The 20,725-nt window shown below is 41.9% G+C and overlaps 1 protein-coding gene across 2 annotated transcripts; it reads left to right on the plus strand.

Moving 5' to 3' along the window:
- Positions 1-6: 6 nt before the first annotated feature.
- On the plus strand, positions 7-20,454 carry LOC112234810 (CD109 antigen). 2 transcript variants are annotated; one of them, XM_024403110.2, is made up of 32 exons: positions 7-80; positions 4,478-4,773; positions 4,959-5,195; positions 5,319-5,444; positions 5,579-5,618; positions 5,784-5,865; positions 5,974-6,082; positions 6,264-6,402; positions 7,304-7,413; positions 7,541-7,789; positions 8,380-8,484; positions 9,069-9,131; positions 9,235-9,417; positions 9,602-9,751; positions 10,249-10,344; positions 10,706-10,775; positions 11,015-11,117; positions 11,258-11,375; positions 11,678-11,791; positions 12,085-12,303; positions 13,020-13,161; positions 13,772-13,948; positions 14,943-15,024; positions 15,127-15,355; positions 16,553-16,724; positions 16,970-17,160; positions 17,327-17,482; positions 17,625-17,690; positions 18,646-18,788; positions 18,988-19,144; positions 19,373-19,475; positions 19,585-20,454. In XM_024403110.2, the coding sequence occupies exons 2-32, from the start codon at positions 4,684-4,686 to the stop codon at positions 19,773-19,775; spliced, it is 4,212 nt and encodes a 1,403-aa protein (XP_024258878.1). In that variant the 5' UTR covers positions 7-80; positions 4,478-4,683; the 3' UTR covers positions 19,776-20,454. The 2 variants fall into 2 exon arrangements, with proteins under 2 accessions (XP_024258878.1, XP_042186036.1); XM_042330102.1 differs by lacking the exons at positions 7-80; positions 4,478-4,773 and having other exon boundaries at positions 4,803-5,195.
- The last annotated feature ends 271 nt before the right edge of the window (positions 20,455-20,725 follow it).

The raw sequence follows: 20,725 nt of genomic DNA on the forward strand, positions 1-20,725 counted from the left end.
TCTGTACAGTGCTGTCCAGCAGGGAGACTGAAGTGCTTTATTACAGTGACATGACTTGGGAAATCATACGGGAGGCCTTGGTTAGTATGCTCTTTGTCTCCATCTACTGGGGTCTTCGAAGTTGACACGTTATAGCCATTGTAGTGATTAGTACTGTGATCAAAACAAATGTAATAATTGAAAGGTTTTTTCAAAGATTATTACAGAAGAACCATAATCACACAGAGGCAGACACACACACGCAATGACCGGCTAAGAAAATATCCCACCCAGTTGCTGCCCTCTTGTCACCTGTATTAATCTGTTCGCAAGTGGTAATGGAAGGATCACATCCATTTATTACATACAGTTGAAGTCGGAAGTTTACATACACTTACACGGAACCCAAACCGGCTGCGCGCATGCGCTATCGTGCATAAATGTATTTTGCCCCACACCAAACGCGATCACGACACGCAGGTTAAAATATCAAAACAAACTCTGAACCAATGACATTAATTTGGGGACAGGTCGAAAAGCATTAAACATGTATGGCAATTTAGCTAGTTAGCTTGCACTTGCTAGCTAACGTTAATTTGTCCTATTTAGCTAACTTGCTGTTGCTAGCTAATTTGTCCTGGGATATAAACATTTTGTTATTTTACTTGAAATGCACAAGGACCTCTACTCCGACAGTTAATCCACACATAAAACGGCCAACCGAATCGTTTCTAGTCATCTCTCCTCCTTCCTGGCTTTTTCATTGTTTAACTTATATGGTGATCGCATCTAAACTTTCATTGTATTACCACAACTACCGGCAAAACAGTTCGTCTTTCAATCACCCACATGGGTATAACCAATGAGGAGATGGCACGTGGGTACCTGCTTCTATAAACCAATGAGGAGATGGGAGAGGCAGGACTTGCAGTGCGATCTGCGTCAGAAATCGCAATGAGTTCTATTTTAGCCCTTGGCAACGCAGATGCTCGTTGGCCTGCGCGAGCAGTGTGGGTGCAATAATTGAATAACATGGATTTTTACATTTATTTTGCAATGCGGGTGACATGTCCGGTCTGGTCAGCATGTTAGGTTGGAGTCTTTAAAACTCGTTTTTCAACCACTCCACAAATTTCTTGTTAACAAACTATCGTTTTGGCAAGTCGGTTAGGACATCTACTTTGTGCATGACAGTAATTGTCTACTGATGGATTATTTCACATTTAATTCACTGTATCACAATTCCAGTGGGTCAGAAATGTATATACACTAAGTTGACTGTGCTGTTAAACAGATTGGAAAATTCCCGAAAATGATGTCATGGCTTCAGAAGCTTCTGATAGGCTAATTGACATAATTTGAGTCAATTGGAGGTGTAGCTGTGGATGTATTTCAAGGCCAACCTTCAAACTCAGTGCCTCTTTGCTTGACATCATTGGAAAATCAAAAACAATTGTAGACCTCCAGAAGTATGGTTCCAAACGCCTGAAGGTACCACGTTCATCTGTACAAACGATAATACGCAAGTATAAACACCATGCGACCACGCAGTCATCATACTGCTCAGGAAGGAGGCATGTTCTGTCTCCTAGAGATGAACATACTTTGGTGTTGTCATGACGTTGGCCTGGGGGTAGGTTTATGACAGCCATAAATACCTCTTCCCCCACCTTTTTCCTCTCTCTACCCTACTGATGTGACATTTGAAAATCCCTTGGTTAACATAAAGATTCTGGGAACATCAGAAGGTCGGGGGAATTTAACTATATTCTGGTAATCTGACCAATTGAACATATGCAGTGGTACTTAATGAATATGATGTCAGTTCGGTTGTCATCTGAGACATTCTCATCAATGATAGGATGACATAAATTCTACAGTGGAAAGTCTGCACATTGTAGTTATCGGATTCACATGGAATTGTTGTTCAATTTACATGTTTGAATATAAAATGATTGGTGAAGAGATTAAATGTAATTTTAGCTTCCAAATGAGAGATTTGGGTTTTCATAAGGTTAGGGCTCTGCTCAATCAGTGGCCCGCCCCTGTGAAGAGATGGGTTATAAAACTTTTCAAACCCACCCTTCTTGCTCCACTATATAAAGCCTTGACGAAAATGTAACCTCCTGTTCCAAGTACGTGAGGTCTGCAGCCTCTGCATTAAAAGAGCAAATAACTATCTGTTCCGAGGATGTCAGATGTCAACTACAGAACTAAGCCAACCTCAGCGTGAGCTTTGGTTGCAAATTGTAAGACCTTTGAACTCTTTTTCACTACAGAAGTGATACCTCCTAGCCGTTGAGTTAGCAACAGCAGCTGCAAACGTGGGCTAGGACAGAACAGACAGAGTATGCTGTCTACCACACAACAACGTTACTACAACGTATCCAATTTACCAGCAGAGACATTCTTCAAAGGACACAGCCTTTCATCTACCACCAACCTACCGCAGCTCAGAGTAAATATTTATTGCATTTTCCTTTTCCAAATGGGCGGTAATTTAGAATGCATAAGATACTGTATTTACGATAGAGACATCGCTTCTCTCTTTGTTCCTCAGTCTTCCCGCTCTTTCACTCAAACCCAGACCCTTTTTTTTGTGTAACCAGCTGTCATATCTGTTCCGCCCGCTAGGGACGTTTTCCTTTATGACGTCATTTGTAATCAAGGTATGATTCATTCTGTGTATATGTAATTCTGTGTGATTTAGTTAGGTATTTAGTAAATAAATAATTAAACCCAATTTTGTATTGCTGATTCAACTTGTTAGCCAGGGTTCGTGAAGATAACCGAGAATTTACAACTTTCATATGAGACTGAAATAAGGTGACGATTAATATTGACTGCTTTTGATGTAAAATATTACTAGGTCTTTAAGAGTTTATTCGGAAGAATACAGCTCTATAAATATTATTTTGTGGTGCCCTGACTTTCTAGTTAATTACATTTACATGATTAGCTCAATCAGGTAATATTAAGTAAGGAGAAAGGGTTTTATAGAATAGCATGTCATATCACTTAATCTGGCATAGCTCTTCACAAAATAGATGGCATCATCAGGAAAGAAAAGTGTGGATATATTGAAGCAACATCTCAAGACATTAGTCAGGAAGTTAAAGCTTGGTTGCAAATGGGTCTTCCAAGTGGACAATGACATCCAGCATACTTCCAAAGTTGTGACAAAATGGCTTAAGGACAACAAAGTCAAGATATTGGAGAGGCCATCACCAAGCCCTGACCTTAATCCTTAGAAAATGTGTGAGTTGAACTGAAAAAGCGTGTGCGAGCAAGGAGGCAAACCTGACCTACAAACCTGACCTAGTTATACCAGCTCTGTCAGGAGGAATAGGCCAAAATTCACCCAACTTATTGTGGGAAGCTTGTGGAAGGCTACCCAAAACATTTGACCCAAGTTAAACAATTTAAAGGCAATGCTACCAAATACTAATTGAGTGTATGTAAACTTCTGACCCACTGGGAATTTGATGAAAGAAATAAAAGCTGAAATAAATAATTCTCTAGTAGTATTCTAAAATTTCACATTCTTAAAATAAAGTGGTGATCCTAAGACAGGGAAATTTTACTAGGATTAAATGTCAGGAATTGTGAAAAACTGAGTTTAAATGTCTTTGGCTAAGGTGTATGTAAACTTCCAACTTCAACTGTACTTGAATGAATGATGAAAACCTTAGAACACTGAATAATATTACTCATATAGCTCTTGGCTTGGAAGTTGTTTTGCTACAAGCTAGCTTTTGTTCCAAGTTGGTGATATTGAAAAAGCTGGATTTAGTTCATGCGTGGTATCATCTCAGCTACTGAATATAGTCCCTCTGGGTCGAGATGTAGTGTCAATCCTCACATGATCCTCTTCAGCCCCCCACAGCATGACACAGGATGAACCTGATATGGCTGTCTGTGTGTGGGGATGGGTAAGGGCAGGGCGGTGGCCGCTTGGACTCCACACTGGGTGTGGTTTGTACAGGTACGGAACGGGTCAGTGGAGTTGGTTAGAGCAATACGGACTGGTGTTGGGTACAGTAAAGAAAACATGGAGAGGATTTGGCTCCTGAGAGTTTGTGTGGCACTGGCTGTCGTTTCTACTTCTGCTCAGGTCTCCTCCAGGTAATTCACCTTCAATTTGAGCTGATGATAATTAGATATTTCTGTGATTTATTTGATATATTTTGCCATTTATCTTTAAATTGAACTTCTAAAGATGACTGGGTCTTCTCTGTCAGGTAATCTGTTTATTATTAAAAGTACTCATGTCTGATAGTCAGAACTCATAGGAGCCAAGAAGCATGTTTTATTGATTGGGGGGCATTTTATTGATTGCTTGAACACTCGTAGGCTTTACACAGGCTGACCAATTCTAATATTTTTTTTCAGTAATTGGTATTTTGACCAATCAGATTACCCCTTAAAAAGATCTGATGTGATTAGTTAAAAGACCAATTAGTGGAAAAATATCAGAATTCTATCTCCTCTTTCTCAGTATGAGTGCAAAATACTTGATCTCAGCTCCCAGTGTGTTGCGTCCTGGGACCCCTACCTCCCTGGCTGTCACCATCCTCACTAACGATCCAGTCAGGGTCACAGCAGAGCTGACCAATGGCAACACCAGCCTAGTCCAGGCAGAGAGCACCTTTACAGGAGGTGACATTGACTTATATGATGCTTACTGCAAGATAACTTGGCAAGATGTTAAACTTACTATTTGTTATTAAGCAACTTAAACATTGTTGCGGATTTTTTTCCGAAGGTGTGACTGGAGTTCTAGATCTTCCTCCAGTGAGTATTTTTTAAATCTGTATTTATTGTCTATTGAGGTAATATCTGGGCTGGTCAGGGGTGTGTGAAGATCCATTGATGATACAAAAAGTATACACATTTGACCAGTTAGACCAAGTATGGCATTCATTTTGACTATATATATAAGATCAACTCAATTAAGTAATATACTTTTTCTCTTTTAGTTTCCTGAGAGCTCTGTTGATCAGAGGTATTCCTTTAAACTGCATGTGTGGGGATACCAAAGAGAACGATTGGTATTCATCAACACAACCACTCTACGCTTCAACCCCAGGACTTTCTCCACCTTCATCCAGACTGATAAACACAACTATAGACCAGGAGACACGGTCAAAATGAGAGTCCTGTCCGTCCAACCAGACGGCAAGCCACACAAGGGCCGTGTGTATGTCTCAATAAGGGTGGGTCTGAATTTTCTGTGTGAGAACTTCGAAACAAAACCCAGGGTGATGAATAAATTTCCAGCCTGTGTTGTGTTCTAAACAGTTTGACTATCCCTTTGTGCTACCTGCCCTGTAATCCAGGATCCCAAAGGGAACCTCATCCAAGGGTGGCCGTCCCTGAACAGTTACCTGGGCGTTGTGTCCAAAGAATTCCACTTGTCTCAGACCACTCCCCTCGGCATATGGACCATCGAGACCATGGTGGATGTATGATTCACCATACTATCATTCTGCATTGTCGTCCTACTGTATTCCACCATGAATACATTCTGTTTTTCATATCGGTGATGAAGATCTGATCTAGTTTCACCCCATTGACATTGGTTTTTGTTTCTCTGTAGGAGTTGACCACAGAGGAGCAGTTCATAGTGGATTACTATGGTAAGATAATCCTAGCTATGTTGCCATAGCTAATGATTGGAAACAGCCTAGTTAAGGGTTGGCTAAAGGAATGGAAGGGTGGAGGAGGGTCGGGTCATTGAAATGTTTCGGATAGTTGACATATCAGACTATCTATTCAACCTCTCTGTGTGGCTGTTGTTCTAGAGCCACCCCACTTTGATGTGCAGGTAAAGACGGCCCCAGACATTGTCATGGTAGACGACCTCTCAGGGACTGTGACTGCTCAGTGAGTCAGCCTTTTAATAAAACAAGCAAATCGATATTAAGGGTGCTAGAAAAATGTACTTTCAATATGTAAATTCTATTGGTTCACATACATTATATTTCTTTCTAGACACACCAATGGACAGCCAGTCAAGGGGACACTGTCTGTCACAGTTACTCTGGTGTCTGCTTTGTTCAACTCTGGCCGTCCAACCATTGTCCATAATGCAACTAAAGATGTAAGACTGTCATGCTAAGTTTATGAAGTGAAACCAGTAACGGCAAACCATGCTAGCTAAATCCAGTTTGAGCCAGGATTCAGTAACTGTTTGATCCAAAATGGATATATGTTACAGATGTACCTGCCTGACAATGGTGCCAGAATGTCATACACATCATCTATCTGACAATCTCTTTCAGATTCATGGGTCGACCCAGTTTCTCATCAGCCAAGATGATCCTCCTGTACGCCAGCACAGGGCAACAGATCTGAGTAATTCTCAGCACCACACCAATGGAATCCTTTATATTACAGCTTGTGTTACAGAGATGTCCACAGGTGAGGTACCGATGTATGATCTTAATTTGATCACCCTGTTGCAGGACAACTTTCCTACAATGCAGGAAATTCTAAACGTTGTAGTGTATTTGAGGTTTAAAAAGGCTTCTGAAGTTTAATTTCCACTTTTACATTTGACTTGATTTTCCCTTATGAAAAATGTATCAACCCCTACAAAAATGTCAATTGATTATAATCCACATAATAATTCACATTTCTTATTGCTGCAGGATTATTTTCCTGCTGTAGCAAACTGGTTTAAATTAAGATCCTACATCTGTATATCATGTGTTTTGAGAATATTGCTAAACTTGAAGTAATAGTTTGATGCATATTTAAATTAATTTAATATAGCTGGATTGTTCACAGATACAGGTAACTACCAAAATAAAGTCAACATTTTAGTAAATGAGGGATACAAAGTATATTGAAAGCAGGTGCTTCCACACAGGTGTGTTCCTGAGCAATTCCTAAGCAATTAACATCCCATCATGCTTATGTATAAAAGTCCCAGTTGCCCGTTATTTTGACTACCATGGTAATGCCCCCATCCACAGGGCACGAGTGGTCGCTGAATGATTTGATGAGCATGAAAACAGTGTAAACCATATGCCAGAGCCGTCTGTTACCAGATCTCAACCCAATTGACCACTTCTAGGGAGATTCTGAAGCAGCGTATTCCACGACAGCAGCAACAAAACACCAAATGATTGATTTCCTCATGGAAGAATGGTGTCGTATCCCTCCAATAGAGTTCCAGGCATTTGTAGAATCTATGCCAAGGCGCATTGAAGCTGTTCTGGCTCTTGGTGGCTCAACGCCCTGCCGTTTTAAAATAAACTTTATGTTGGTGTTTCCTTTATTTTGGTAGTTACATGTTTCATTGTCTTTTGTCCTAAAGGACTCAAAACCAATAAGACTGTGGTTGTGCACGTTATGGAGAATACATACCACCTTGAATTCTACAATTTCCCACATGTTCTGAAGCCATCTTTAAACTTTTCAACACATGTGAGTGGTAAATATCTATTGGCTTGGAGTAATACATACCTCTATATACCTCTACTTTTGGTACCACTAGTTCACTGTTCTAATAATAATGTATGAATCACAGACTACACCTTCCTGTATCCCTCAGCTGAAAATATCCAGGTACGACAACGACACTCTGACTCCAGAGGATCGGATTAACTCTGTGTTCATTGACATCGGTCACAGAACATCTTATCCCATCGGACAGAACCAGGGAGAAACCAACTCCGATTCACCACAAGACAAGATGGAGGACATAAAAAGCTATAGACGCTTGACTCTACCAGTGCCTGAGGATGGGATTGTACACATTGAGTTCCAGTTACGCAAACAAGTAGAGATGCTTTTCATTCAGGTGAATAGAGATGCTTTTCATTCAGGTGAATAGACACGTTTCAAGGAGCTACTCTCTATACCACAGGAATCCCAATACGCAACGAAACTCACTTTCAGCAATTCAGCTGAACGGATATTAATCAAGACTCAGTTGTCAAGTGAGGGTAAGCAGTAAAACTATATAAGAAATACACATCGGAAGGTATACTTGACCTAGTATGGAACCACAGATTTTCCTCTCAGTAGTATAGGTCATGGCTCTGCAACCCTGTTCCTGGAGAGATACGGTCCTGTAGGTTTTCACTCCAACCCTAATCTAGCGCACCTGATTTATTATAATTAGTTTGTGGATAAACTAAACCAGGTTAGTTACAACTGGGGTTGGATTGAAAACCTACAGGAGGGTAGATCTCCAGGAACAGGGTTGGAGAGCCATGCAGTAGGTCAAGATGAATCTAATCCAACACAATCCCAAGTCACCATTCTATGATGATTGTATGAACATGTGCACCACGAGCTATAATCTCGGGAACCAGAACGGAGTAAATTGTGTGTGTGCGCCTTTTATCTGTGACGTGACACTACAAGACAGGAGTTTGTTCTCTGCAGGCCATGTTCATGGGCAGTGAGGAGAGTCTGGAGCTCTACAATACTAACCACTCCTCTCCCAGTGGATCATACATCCAGATCCAACGCCTCCGCTCTCCACCACAGGTGACATACCAGCATCCAGATCACCAAAACTTGACTGCAACTCTAAATGAGTCTGGCCTTAACTTAAGGCCCTCAAACTCAGCTCTGTATCTTGTTAAAAGAAAAATGCTATTGCAACCTCTTTGCAATAAGGAATTGAGACCAAAAGCTCAAGAGAAGTTTCAAGTTTTTTATACCAAGGATGTCATCAGCTGAGTGCATCCATTTAGAAAGCTCACAACACATCTTATACTCTTCCCTTGTTGGCATCACCTCCCCAGCTATACATTTATAACCTCAGTGCGTTTCCTCCTTTCCCCTGTGGAATGTCCATACTCCTCTCTTTGTTTAGCTATTCATCTTCCGGGCTACAGTTTAACTTGAAACATGTTACATTTTAACAGAATCCATCAACCTCAAAACCAGTTCCTATTGTTGCTCTCTAATCAGGGACTGATTTAGACCTGGAACACTAGCTGTGTGCAATTAATTCAGGTAAAACAGAAAACCAGCAGGCTCCGGACCTCGTAGGGTAAGAGTCGAGTCCCCCTGACCTATGGTATACAGTTGATGAAAATAATACTTTTTTGCATTTTATGTTCCAGATTGGAAAACCTCTTCCTATATCTGTAGGGAGCACTTTCCAACTCACTGAGCTTCACTATCTGGTAGGTATTTCTCTTGGTTGGTGAGATTGTAGAGAAGTATAGTGATTCCTCAGTGCTCTTTAGGTTGACCTCTGCTTTGACCTCTTGTGTCATTAACTTCCAGGTGACGTCCAGGGGTCAGGTGGTGGCTGCTGGGACAGCAACCTCTCCCTCCTTCTCTCTGTCCCCTGCAGTATCCTGGTCACCAGAGGCCTGCATCACTGTGTTCTGTGTCCTACCAGATGGAGAGATCATCAATGACTCAATGCACGTCTTCATCAAGCCCCATGGAGTCCTACAAAATGAAGTAACTAACTTATTCACTAGATAAATCAGTCTGAACCTTACTGATGATGCTACAGAGCCTCAATGGTGATTTTAGCAACTCTGTTAGAAGCCATGAAATGCATATGGAATGCTAACATTGTTAAGTGTACAGACTAGGTCTGGCATATTTTACTTGCTTATACTGTGTGTACATGTTTCTCCAGGTATATCTGAGCTGGAGCCATGAGAAGGTGATGCCAGGTGAAGAGGTGTCCCTCACTGTCCTTGTGATTGAACCTGGCTCTCTGGTCGGAATCATGGTGGTGGACATGGGGGACAAGGACTCTGACTCTGGTGACATCACAGAGGAGAAGGTAAGGAACACAACAATACCCAACTGTACTGTACATCTACAGTGCCTTGCGAAAGTATTCGGCCCCCTTGAACTTTGCGACCCTTTGCCACATTTCAGGCTTCAAACATAAAGATATAAAACTGTATTTTTTTGTGAAGAATCAACAACAAGTGGGACACAATCATGAAGTGGAACGACATTTATTGGATATTTAAAACTTTTTTAACAAATCAAAAACTGAAAAATTGGGCGTGCAAAATTATTCAGCCCCTTTACTTTCAGTGCAGCAAACTCTCTTCAGAAGTTCAGTGAGGATCTCTGAATGAGTGTTTCATCTTGTGACTGTAACAGTTTTGCGAATCAGCTCAGCAGTCAGGCTCTGTATCAATGGAGACATGGTGAACTTCAGTCTCCCCCAGAACTGACCCAACTGGCTGTAATGTAGCTAGTTGTATTGTTGTGGAATGATGTTTTTTCTAAGAGGTTGTGGTAACTCTAGTGTTGTGCTGTTCTCAGGTGCTGGCGGAAATGACTGAATACCTCAAGGAGGAGATAACCCTTCACGATAGTGGAATAACTGGAGGGAACGACAGCCCGATCTCTGTTTTCACGGTATTGACACCACACATTGTGTCTCGCTGAATAGACCACACTGAGCCTGGAATTACCCCAAGCCTCACCTCACTGTAAATCAACCCAGTTATCTAATGTCATGTAACATCATGAGCAACCTGACCCACTTCTGGGCCGTACACACGTAGTTGACAGTGATGGAAGCGCCTGTTATCATTTTGGCTTTGTTACATGTGTTGTATTACTATTGTGTTCATTTCACACGTTGAACACCATGCAGTTGAAATTCCATATAAAGTATCCAAAACCTTTTCTGTTTATACACACAGGTCTAATAGGCCTGCAGTGTTTTGTGTACAATGTTGTCATGAACATTTGCTTTTTGCTTTTCAAATCTTAGGCTTGCAACCTTGTGGTATTAACAGATGCCAGTTTACATACAACTGGAGATTATCAGGAGACTGAAATGGGTATGAAAACAATTACACACTCTATAGTGTTTGGATAAATGAACATTTTAAACAAAACGCATAAACAAACACACATTGGGAGATCTTTGTGTGTCTGAATTGAATATGAAATCAAGGGTTCCCTCTTGTGGAGCTGTGGCGTACTACATAAATAAAATACTACATCTACATTCACAGTGGTACAGGCTCTGTGACGGAGGCCTAGATAGTTCGGATGATCTATGTTGTGTATCCATCAGATCATGAGGCGGAGGCTCTCATGAGAGAGGATCAGCCGGAGTGGAGGCCTTCCATGGGACAGGACTTCTCGAAGACCTGGCTGTGGTTGGACATGAACATCAGGTGAGCTTTAGGAGAAGCACATTAACAAGGCTTAGGTGTGAATACTCTTGAGGATACCGTCTACATTCACCACTATTGAAAACGTTCAGGGTTATTTGCAGGGAATGTTGAAATACTCTATTCCTTCCTGTCTGTATCAGTGAGTCAACAACAACTAGTTTCCATGTGGCTGTCCCAGACAGCATCACCTCCTGGAGAGCAATGGCGTTTGTTATGTCGGATAACCTGGGCTTGGGCCTCACCTTTAAACCACAGAAGGTATGTTAAGACCTATCCACTACCTCCACCGTTACCTAGTTTGGGCAGCTAACTAGTAGTTTATTAAGATTAATATTACTTTATTGGCCAATTGCACCCAAGGTCCAACCAAAATTTGACTTCCACTTTTAACCCCTCTAGTTGCTGGCTGGTCTCTCTAATCAATAGGTTACATGTATGGCTGTGTGACATAAATACATGGTTGATAAAGATGGTATGTTTCATTTAATGTCAGTGCAATATTCAGATATTCTAGAATTCGATTTTTGAGGATAATCTTGAGTATTGGTTGTCTCCCACAGCTGATAGTGTCCACGGATTTCTCCCTGTCTCTGGATGTCCCAGAATGCATCACCAGAGGGGAGCAGCTTGTCCTCGAGGTCAACCTCTTCAACCATCTAGAAGAGGACACTGAGGTCAGTGGTCTTGGTTGAAATGGCCAGGAGTTTTTTTTACCTCTCCTCACATGTTTATGGTCTTAACAATCTCACCATGTAGGGTGATTTCTTCAAAGAACACTTTGTGTGACTCTCAAACAGTGAACAAAAAAACAAGTTGTTAAACACTTGTGAAAACGTCTTAGAAATCATTACCTTCTTCCCATTCTCTTTGTATCTCCCACATCAAACAGCTTCCTGGATGTAAGTGATCCATCCTCAATTGTTTTTCCATTCCTCAATTGTTTTCCCATTCCTGTTGTTCTCCACAGGTCATAGTGGTGGTTGCTGAGAGCTCTCGCTTTGAGTTTGTTCTGGCAGACCGAGACCTTGTTTCTATGGTGAACGCACGTAGAGTGACGGTGGGGAGCCAGGGCGGCGCCACCGCTCTCTTTCCCATCAGGCCTCTGGTTTTTGGAGAGATATTGATGTCTGTGAAAGCAATGACTGGACAGGCCACAGAAAAGATTGTTCGTAAAGTGCTTGTGAAGGTACAACGGGGCTAAATAACTGAGTTACAAAATGGATCCTTGGTGACTGTAAAATGATGAACTGTATCTCTGTCTTTTGATGCACACCTTTCAGTACCCCTCTCAGAACACCCCAGTAAATCACTAATTAACACTATAGTGAGTATACAAAACATTAACTCCTGCTCTTTCCATGACAAAGCTTTCACCCGGATTCACCTGGTCAGTCTATGATCTCTTATTGATGTCATTTGTTAAATCCACTTTAATCCGTGTAGATGAAGGGGAGAAGACAGGTTAAAAAAGGATCTTTAAGCCTTGAGACAATTGAGACATGGATTATATATGTGTGCCATTCAGATGGTAAATGGAAAAGACCAAATATTGAAGTGCCTTTGAACGAGGTATGGTAGTAGGTGCCAGGCGCACCAGTCTGTGGCAAGAACTGCAATGCTGCTTGGTTTTTCACGCTCAACTGGTTCCCATGTGTATTTAGAATGGTCCATCACCCAAAGGACATCCAGCCAACTTTACACAACTGTAGAAAACATGGACCAGCATCCCCGTGGAACACTTTAGACACCTTGAAGAGTCCATGCTCCAATGAATTGAGGCTGTTCTGAGGGCAAAAGGGGGATGCAACTCAATGTTAGGAAGGTGTTCCTAATGTTTGGTATACTCTGTGTATATTTCCAATTGGTACTCCTCCCATAATCGCTGTCTGTGTGTTCTCTTAGCCTGAGGGTAAAGAACAGTCCTACTCAGAGACCATGTTCCTGGAGGTGGTTCCGACCAACCATAACCTGTCCAGACAGCTCCACTTCTCCTTCCCTCCAGATGTAGTGCCAGGCAGCGAGAGGGTTCACGTGGCAGTGGTTGGTATGTACCCTGTCCTACTCTATACAATCCATCTTTTGTTATCACCAACATAGCTCTGTTTACTTTTTACATGTCGTGAACTCAACCGCAGCATACGCCCATGTTTCATTTTGTGTTTAGACACAGGGCATGAAGCAGGCAGGTGGTAGTCCAGTAAAGAGCTGTCATTTACCATGTTGGGTGTTAGATGATGGAAAAAGAAATGAGGGCTATCAAAACAATATTTGTGGCAAGCCGACTCGGAGCAGCTGCTGGGTTGTTTATGATGATCACCAGTCAGGTCCAGAGATGTTGGGTATTTGTCATGGTAGAATGCTAACCTAGAATCTTCTTGCGCTTTGTGTTTACTGTACAGGGCATATTCCTCTTTTCTAAACACCAAGGGCTTTTCTGTCTCTTCATCTCTGCCATATTCTTCTCCTCCCTCTCTTTAATCTGTCCATCTCTCTCTCTCTCTTTCTGCTCGCACATCGGTTCAGGGTGCTTGGTCTGAAATGTCCTCTGGTGAAATCAAACCCAATCCGTCTGTATTACCACCACAATGTTCAGGTTGTATAACGTCTAAATGGTTCCTCCCTTCCCTTCTTGTTTGTGGGGTGTGGTGTGACAGGTGATATCTTGGGCCTTTCCATCACAGGGCTGGGCTTGCTGGTTAAGATGCCTCTCGGCTGTGGAGAGCAGAACATGATCAACTTCGTTCCCAACGTCTATGTCCTGCAGCGCTTGGCAAAATCCATCCAGCCATACGAGGAGATACGCAGCAAGGCTTTGTCATACATGATGGAAGGTGATGAGTTTTCACACATGCTGAATCCATGCCCTAAAGTTCAGTATGATACTCCGTATGATTTAATCCATGCCCTATAGTTCAGTATGATACTCAGTATGATTTATTCCATGCCCTTTAGTTCAGTATGATTTAATCCATGCCCTATAGTTCAGTATGATTTAATCCATGCCCTAAAGTTCAGTATGATACTCAGTATGATTTAATCCATGCCCTAAAGTTCAGTATGATACTCAGTATGATTTAATCCATGCCCTTTAGTTCAGTATGATTTAATCCATGCCCTATAGTTCAGTATGATTTAATCCATGCCCTAAAATTCAGTATGATACTCAGTATGATTTAATCCATGCCCTATAGTTCTGTATGATTTAATCCATGCCTTAAAGTTCAGTATGATACTCAGTATGATTTAATCCATGCCCTATAGTTCAGTATGATTTAATCCATGCCCTAAAGTTCAGTATAATACTCGTTATGATTTAATCCATGCCCTATAGTTCAGTATGATACTCAGTATGATTTAATCCATGCCCTATAGTTGAATATGATTTAATCCATGCCCTATAGATCAGTGTGATACTCAAGATGATTTATTCCATGCCCTATAGTTCAGTATGATACTCAGAATGATTTAATCCATGCCCTATATTTCAGTATGATACTCAGGATGATTTATTCCATGCCCTATATTTCAGTATGATACTCAGTATGATTTAATCCATGCCCTATAGTTCAGTATGATTTATTCCATGCCCTATAGTTCAGTGTGATACTCAAGATGATTTATTCCATGCCCTATAGTTCAGTATGATACTCAGAATGATTTAATCCATGCCCTATAGTTCAGTATGATTTATTCCATGCCCTATATTTCAGTATGATCCTCAGTATTATTTAATCCATGCTCTATAACTCTGTATGATTTGAGTATAATGTTGTCTCTTCTGAAGAGTTATGTTCATATGTAGTATGTTCTGTCATTCCTGTTCAGGATATCAGAGACAGCTATCTTTCCAGAGAGATGATGGATCCTTCAGTGCCTTTGGAGCCAGCGACACTTCTGGTAGCACCTGGTAAGTCATTATATAATCATGTGAATATCATAGCTGTGGTTCAGACTTAAGGCATTCATTTCAAAGTGTATCTGTTCTCAAACACAACTCTCCCTGGTCCAGGCTGACAGCGTTTGTCCTGAGGTGTTTCCTGCAGGCCCGGTCCTTCATGCAGATTGACCAGAGTGTTCTCACCAAGGCCATGGGCTGGCTGGTCCAGCAGCAGGGATCCCAGGGAGAGTTCATCGAGATGGGCAGAGTCATTCATACTGAGCTGCAGGGAGGCCTGGATGGACCCGTCTCTCTCACCTCCTATGTACTGGTGACACTGCTGGAGGACCAGGCCTATGTGGTAAGGAGAACCAAGAGTTTGAGATTTACAAAAAAAATGATGAAAGCACAGTGTGTGTGGTGGCAAGTTGAGTGAGTTTGATACTCTCCAAAGTATTTAGAATCAAGTGTAAGCAGAAGAAGGTTGACAATCTAAACATTTGAGGAGTCTCAGCCTTCAAATAAAAATGTGTCACATGCACTGAATACAACAGGTATTCAGTGCATGTGACAAATTTTACCTTACCTTGAAATACTTACTTACAAGCCCTTAACCAACAATGCAGTTCAAGAAATAGAGTTAAGAAAATGTTTACTAAATAAACTAAAGCAAAAATACTCAAGTCAATAAGTAACACAATACCATTACATAACACTAACGAGGTAATATACAGGGTTATTTATCAAGTGACTATTCATAGATAATAAACAGCAAGTAGCAGCATTGTAAAAACAAAGGGGGGAGTAATCAATGTAAATAGTCTGGGTGGCCATTTGATTAGTTGAGTTGTTCAGCAGTCTTTTGGCTTAGGGGTAGAAGCTGTTAAGTAGCCTTTTAGTCCTAGACTTGGCGCTCCGGTTCTGCTTGCCATGCAGGATCAGAGAGAACAGTCTATAACTTGGGTGACTTGGAGTCTTTGGATGTCAGGAAGCTTGGCCCCAGTGATGTACTGGGCCGTACGCACTACCCTCTGTAGTGCCTTCCGGCCAGATGCCGAGCAGTTGCCATACCAGGTGGTAATGCAACCGGTCAGGATGCTCTCGATGGTGCAGCTGTAGAACTTTTTGAGGAACTGGGGACCCATGCCAAATCTTTTCAGTCTCCTGAGGGGGAAAAGTTGTTATCGTTCCCTCTTCACAACTGTCTTTGTGTTTTTGGACCATGATAGTTTGTTGGTGATATGGACACCAAGGAACTTGAAACTCTCGACCCGCTCCACTTCAGTCCTCTCAATGTTAATGGGGGCCTGTTCGGCCCGCCTTTTCCTATAGTCCACAATCAGCTCCTTTGTCTTGCTCACGTTGAGGGAGAGGTTGTTTTCTTGGCACCACACTGCCAGGTCTCTGACCTCCTCCCTATAGGCTCTCTCATCATTGTCGGTGAACAGGCCTACCACTGTTGTGTTGTCTGCAAACTTAATGATGGCCTTGGGCCACCATCTTGTCTCTCTTGATGTGTCCCTGTCTCATGCCATCCTTTATTCTTGTCTGTGTGTAGAGCATGTTCCCCGGCAACGAGTCCCTAACCAGGAGCTATCTGGAGGGCGAAGTGGCTAGCGGGGTGTCCAGTAACTACAGCCTGTGTCTGGCGGCATACGCCCTGTCTCTGGCTAACAGTCTCACCGCAGGCACAGCCCTGGATGAGCTCAAGAGGAGAGCTGATATTAGAGGTAATTTGCATTTGAATTAGCTATGGTTATTTACAGGTTGTGCCACAGAGAGAAGATGCCCGTGACAGCCCATGACAAAATGTTGACAATCAATATTGTTTTTGAGTGATCAGTTGAGGAACAGTATGGTCTCAACCATCGACATTGGTCTTATGATAATGTATATAATGTGTAAATATCGATGACATCCACCCATCTACCTGCGAGATCCTGTTTGACCTGGTGTCTGTTGCTGTCCCCTCCAGATGGGGTCCAGACCTGGCGGTCGTCCAGTGCCGAGGTGTCTGACTCATGGCAGCCGCGATCAGCAGAGATAGAGATGGCTGCCTACGTGTTGCTGGCGCTGTACAAGCGGGCTAGTGTGGTTGAGGCCATCTCCCTCATGAAGTGGCTGAGTCAGCAGAGGAACCACCTGGGGGCATACGGGAGCACACAGGTAGACCCTAAATTCACATACTGTAGAAGACCCTCTCTAGTCTCTATCTTCATGCCACTGTTTCTGTATGACCCTCTGTCTTAAAGTGACCTTTTCAATAAGAGAGATTTATCCCTGATGGGTGGATTTCCAAGATGATACCGCTTTTGACCCTTTCCTCTCTTAGGACACAGTGGTAGCCCTACAAGCCCTGTCTGTCTACGCTGCCTTTAGTGGGGCAGATGCCATTGAGCTGGGGGTCGAAGTGTCCACCTCAGTCTCACCTACAGTGTCCCATTTCAACATCAACTCCACCAACTACCTGGTACATCAGAGCAAAGAGGTAAATTGGGCATAGTGGTCTTTGTCTGTTTCAAGATATATGATATTTCAACGATCATCTAACAGCATACACAAGCAAACAGCCACCATAATGTATAGTTTAAAGGCAGTACAGTATTAATAGAGATCTTGTATTTTTCCAGGTAGATGCTGAACAAGATTTACTCATCAATGTATTTATGGAGGGAAGAGGATTCGCCTTATTTCAGGTATTGCTACTTATTTATCACTGGGGCGGCAGCGTAGCCTAGTGGTTAGAGCGTTGGACTAGTAACCGAAAGGTTGTAAGATCGAATCCCCGGGCTGACAAGGTACAAATCTGTCATTCTGCCCCTGAACAAGGCAGGGGTTATTATTAACTGACTAGTTAAATAAAGGTAAAATAAAAAAACTGGATGCCTAAAGTCATTCCTATGAACACAATTTTCTATTTGGGCTTGCCGTTGATAGGATATGTGATGACATAACTATGTCAGAACAGTGGTTCCCAACCTTTTTCGGTTACTGCAAGCATTTCGCTACACTCGCATTAACATCTGCTAACCATGTGTATGTTATAGACCCCCCCCCCAAACATCTTGTTATAGACCCCCTATGTGACCAATAAAATTTGATTTGATTTGAAGTGTTGTATGTTTTGAGTTTTCCCAGTAGGCCTATGGTTTCATGAGTTTTCAAGTACCCCCTGTGGATAGACCAAGTAACCCCAGGGGTCCTAGTACCCCTGTTTGGGATGTATTGGTATGCTCTTACAGGCAATGGAGGGGGCCTACAATGACTCCTACAATTCAGATTTAATGGCCATACATTACAATGGTTGTCTCCTCACTAGCTTTCCATGCAATCTTGAACCATGTCCAGTGTGAATGAAGGCAACAGCTGTGACTCATAGATCTGCCCGCCACAATGCAGCATGAACCCTGTGTTGAGACGAGTCAACACAAAAACGTGTTAATTGACCACATTAATACGGCAATTACCATCTGGAACACATACCCCCCCCAAAACATCTTGTTGCAGACCCCCACCTCCCAAAGCTCTTGTTTATTGTAGTATTGTAGTTGCTCACAACAAGTTATACAGTACTATCCTTAGAATATATAACTATAGTAATTACAATGTAACTCAGATACCCACTGACTTTTATCACCTCCTGTCATTCAGATGAATGTGTTCTACAACATAGAGGACAGAGTGCTGTCTGAGAGGAGCCATGATGACACAGACCATGAAGGTTTCTCTCTGGAAGTTGAAGTGTTAGATGATGAGGATGACCTGGACCATATCATGTTATCCATATGCACCAGGTAAGTGTCCATCTCTATGGAGATGTTTTCAACCATTCTTTGTCTGTTGCAGGCATCAAGACATGTTCGTGTTTTGAGCCACTATTATACATTTATCTAGACAGTTTTATGTCTTGATAAATGTCTGTGAGCAGACAGAAATATGCTCATTATATAATCATGTATTTGGTTATTTAATCATGTATTTGTTCTGTGTTAGGCTGCTGGAGAGCCAGAAGATAGCTCAGACAGGTATGGTGCTGGTAGATGTAGGTGTGCTGAGTGGCTTCACCCTTGCGCCACAGGCTGTTGCCACAGGTGACCTGGTCAGAAAAGTTGAGGCTTCTCCTGGGAAAGTTAGCCTCTATTTAGATTCAGTAAGTTAACTTTACATATTGTACATCCCATGTTTAGATACAATAGCATTGCTGTTTCAGAGGTGGAATTAGGAAAATACACATTGTATTGGCTGTACGTTGGAAGTTTCATTTGTGTCGTCTATTGATTGTGTAGATTGTGTGCAGCCAATCATCTATTGATTGTGTAGATTGTATTTAGCCAATCATCTATTGATTGTGTAGCTAATTCATGACTTTTATTTGCAGTTGACCACAACACAGGTGTGCATCAGAATCCCAATGATAAGAAACTTCAAAGTGTCACGTGTGCATGATGCTGTGGTTCAGGTGTACGACTACTATGAACCAAGTAAGTACCTTTTACTATGACAGCAGACAATCACTCATGCGTAGACTGTCTCTCTTGTTATCAATGCAATATTTATCAATACAATATTTCCCTCTGCCATATCTTAAAGGGCGTAAAGCAGTGAGGTCCTACAACTCCGATGTGATGCAGGACATGGGCTCCTGTGCCTTCTGTGGGAGAGACTGCGGTCTCTGCAGGCAAGAAATAATAATCTCGAGCTCCTCCACCGCCCACACAAGGAACACTGCCATCTACTGGTTGGGATGTGTACTGATTGCAATTACAGCTTTACTGTTATAACAATATCAATGTCTCCTGGACAGATCTACGTAAACATAACTGGCACCATAGAATCTATGGGATGTGTGAGATAACGAGCAGCAGTAGTTCTGATGTTCAGGTTTTTTTGTCGCTAGTTATTTGGACAAATCACGATTTGACAGGTGTTAGCCTCTTTAGAATTGTGAATGGGAGCGGACATTCGGCCCGTAACTTGTAAAGAGAGAGGGTGGAGCTCCTGAATCTAGCATTTCTTGATCACTTCTGGACCCAGAACTTAATCCAGCAGCTGCCCAATTACACAAAACTTTAGTTCCATGTTAACTGAGATTACAATAATATAAACTGCATATTTTAAAAGCCATTGTCAGAAGGCAAAAACTACCTGTAGAAATATCTAATTATTATTCTATGAATATATTTATTTACTTTAGCCTTAACCAGTAAATTGGTCAAATCAGACTGTTTTATTCGCTATTTGATGCGCTGGATTTAATGTGGAATGTACTTTTAATATTTATCATAAATCTGTTTTTTTTAGTAACCTCATTCATTTGTACACAAAGTAAAATAAATTGAGGTGAATATACAGTTTGCAGGACACCTATGAGTTACGTGGCAGACTAAATGGCTCATGATGTAACGTAGATTCTGGATGATTGGCAACAGAAGACATAAAGACGATTAGGTTCTTACCCTCCACATGTCTCTGACCCTTTGGAAGATTAAGACAGACATGTTATGATGAAGCAGTAAAATAGTGAATTAAGATTTATTCTGGCAGCACTCAATTTGACTCCATGCAAATGCATCTTGTGGGATCAATCTGTTTTAGCTTACAGTGATGTATGGCACTTTTGGCAGCATCTGGCCGTTGCGTGCAATGGACTCTTCTGTGAGTTTGTGTAACTCTTGCCACTTTAGGAGAGATGTAATCTCGTCCACCAGCCGGCTCTCTCTATATGCTCCAG

The sequence above is a fragment of the Oncorhynchus tshawytscha genome, linkage group LG11 (assembly GCF_018296145.1).
Source record: "Oncorhynchus tshawytscha isolate Ot180627B linkage group LG11, Otsh_v2.0, whole genome shotgun sequence".
Lineage (NCBI taxonomy): Eukaryota > Metazoa > Chordata > Actinopteri > Salmoniformes > Salmonidae > Oncorhynchus > Oncorhynchus tshawytscha.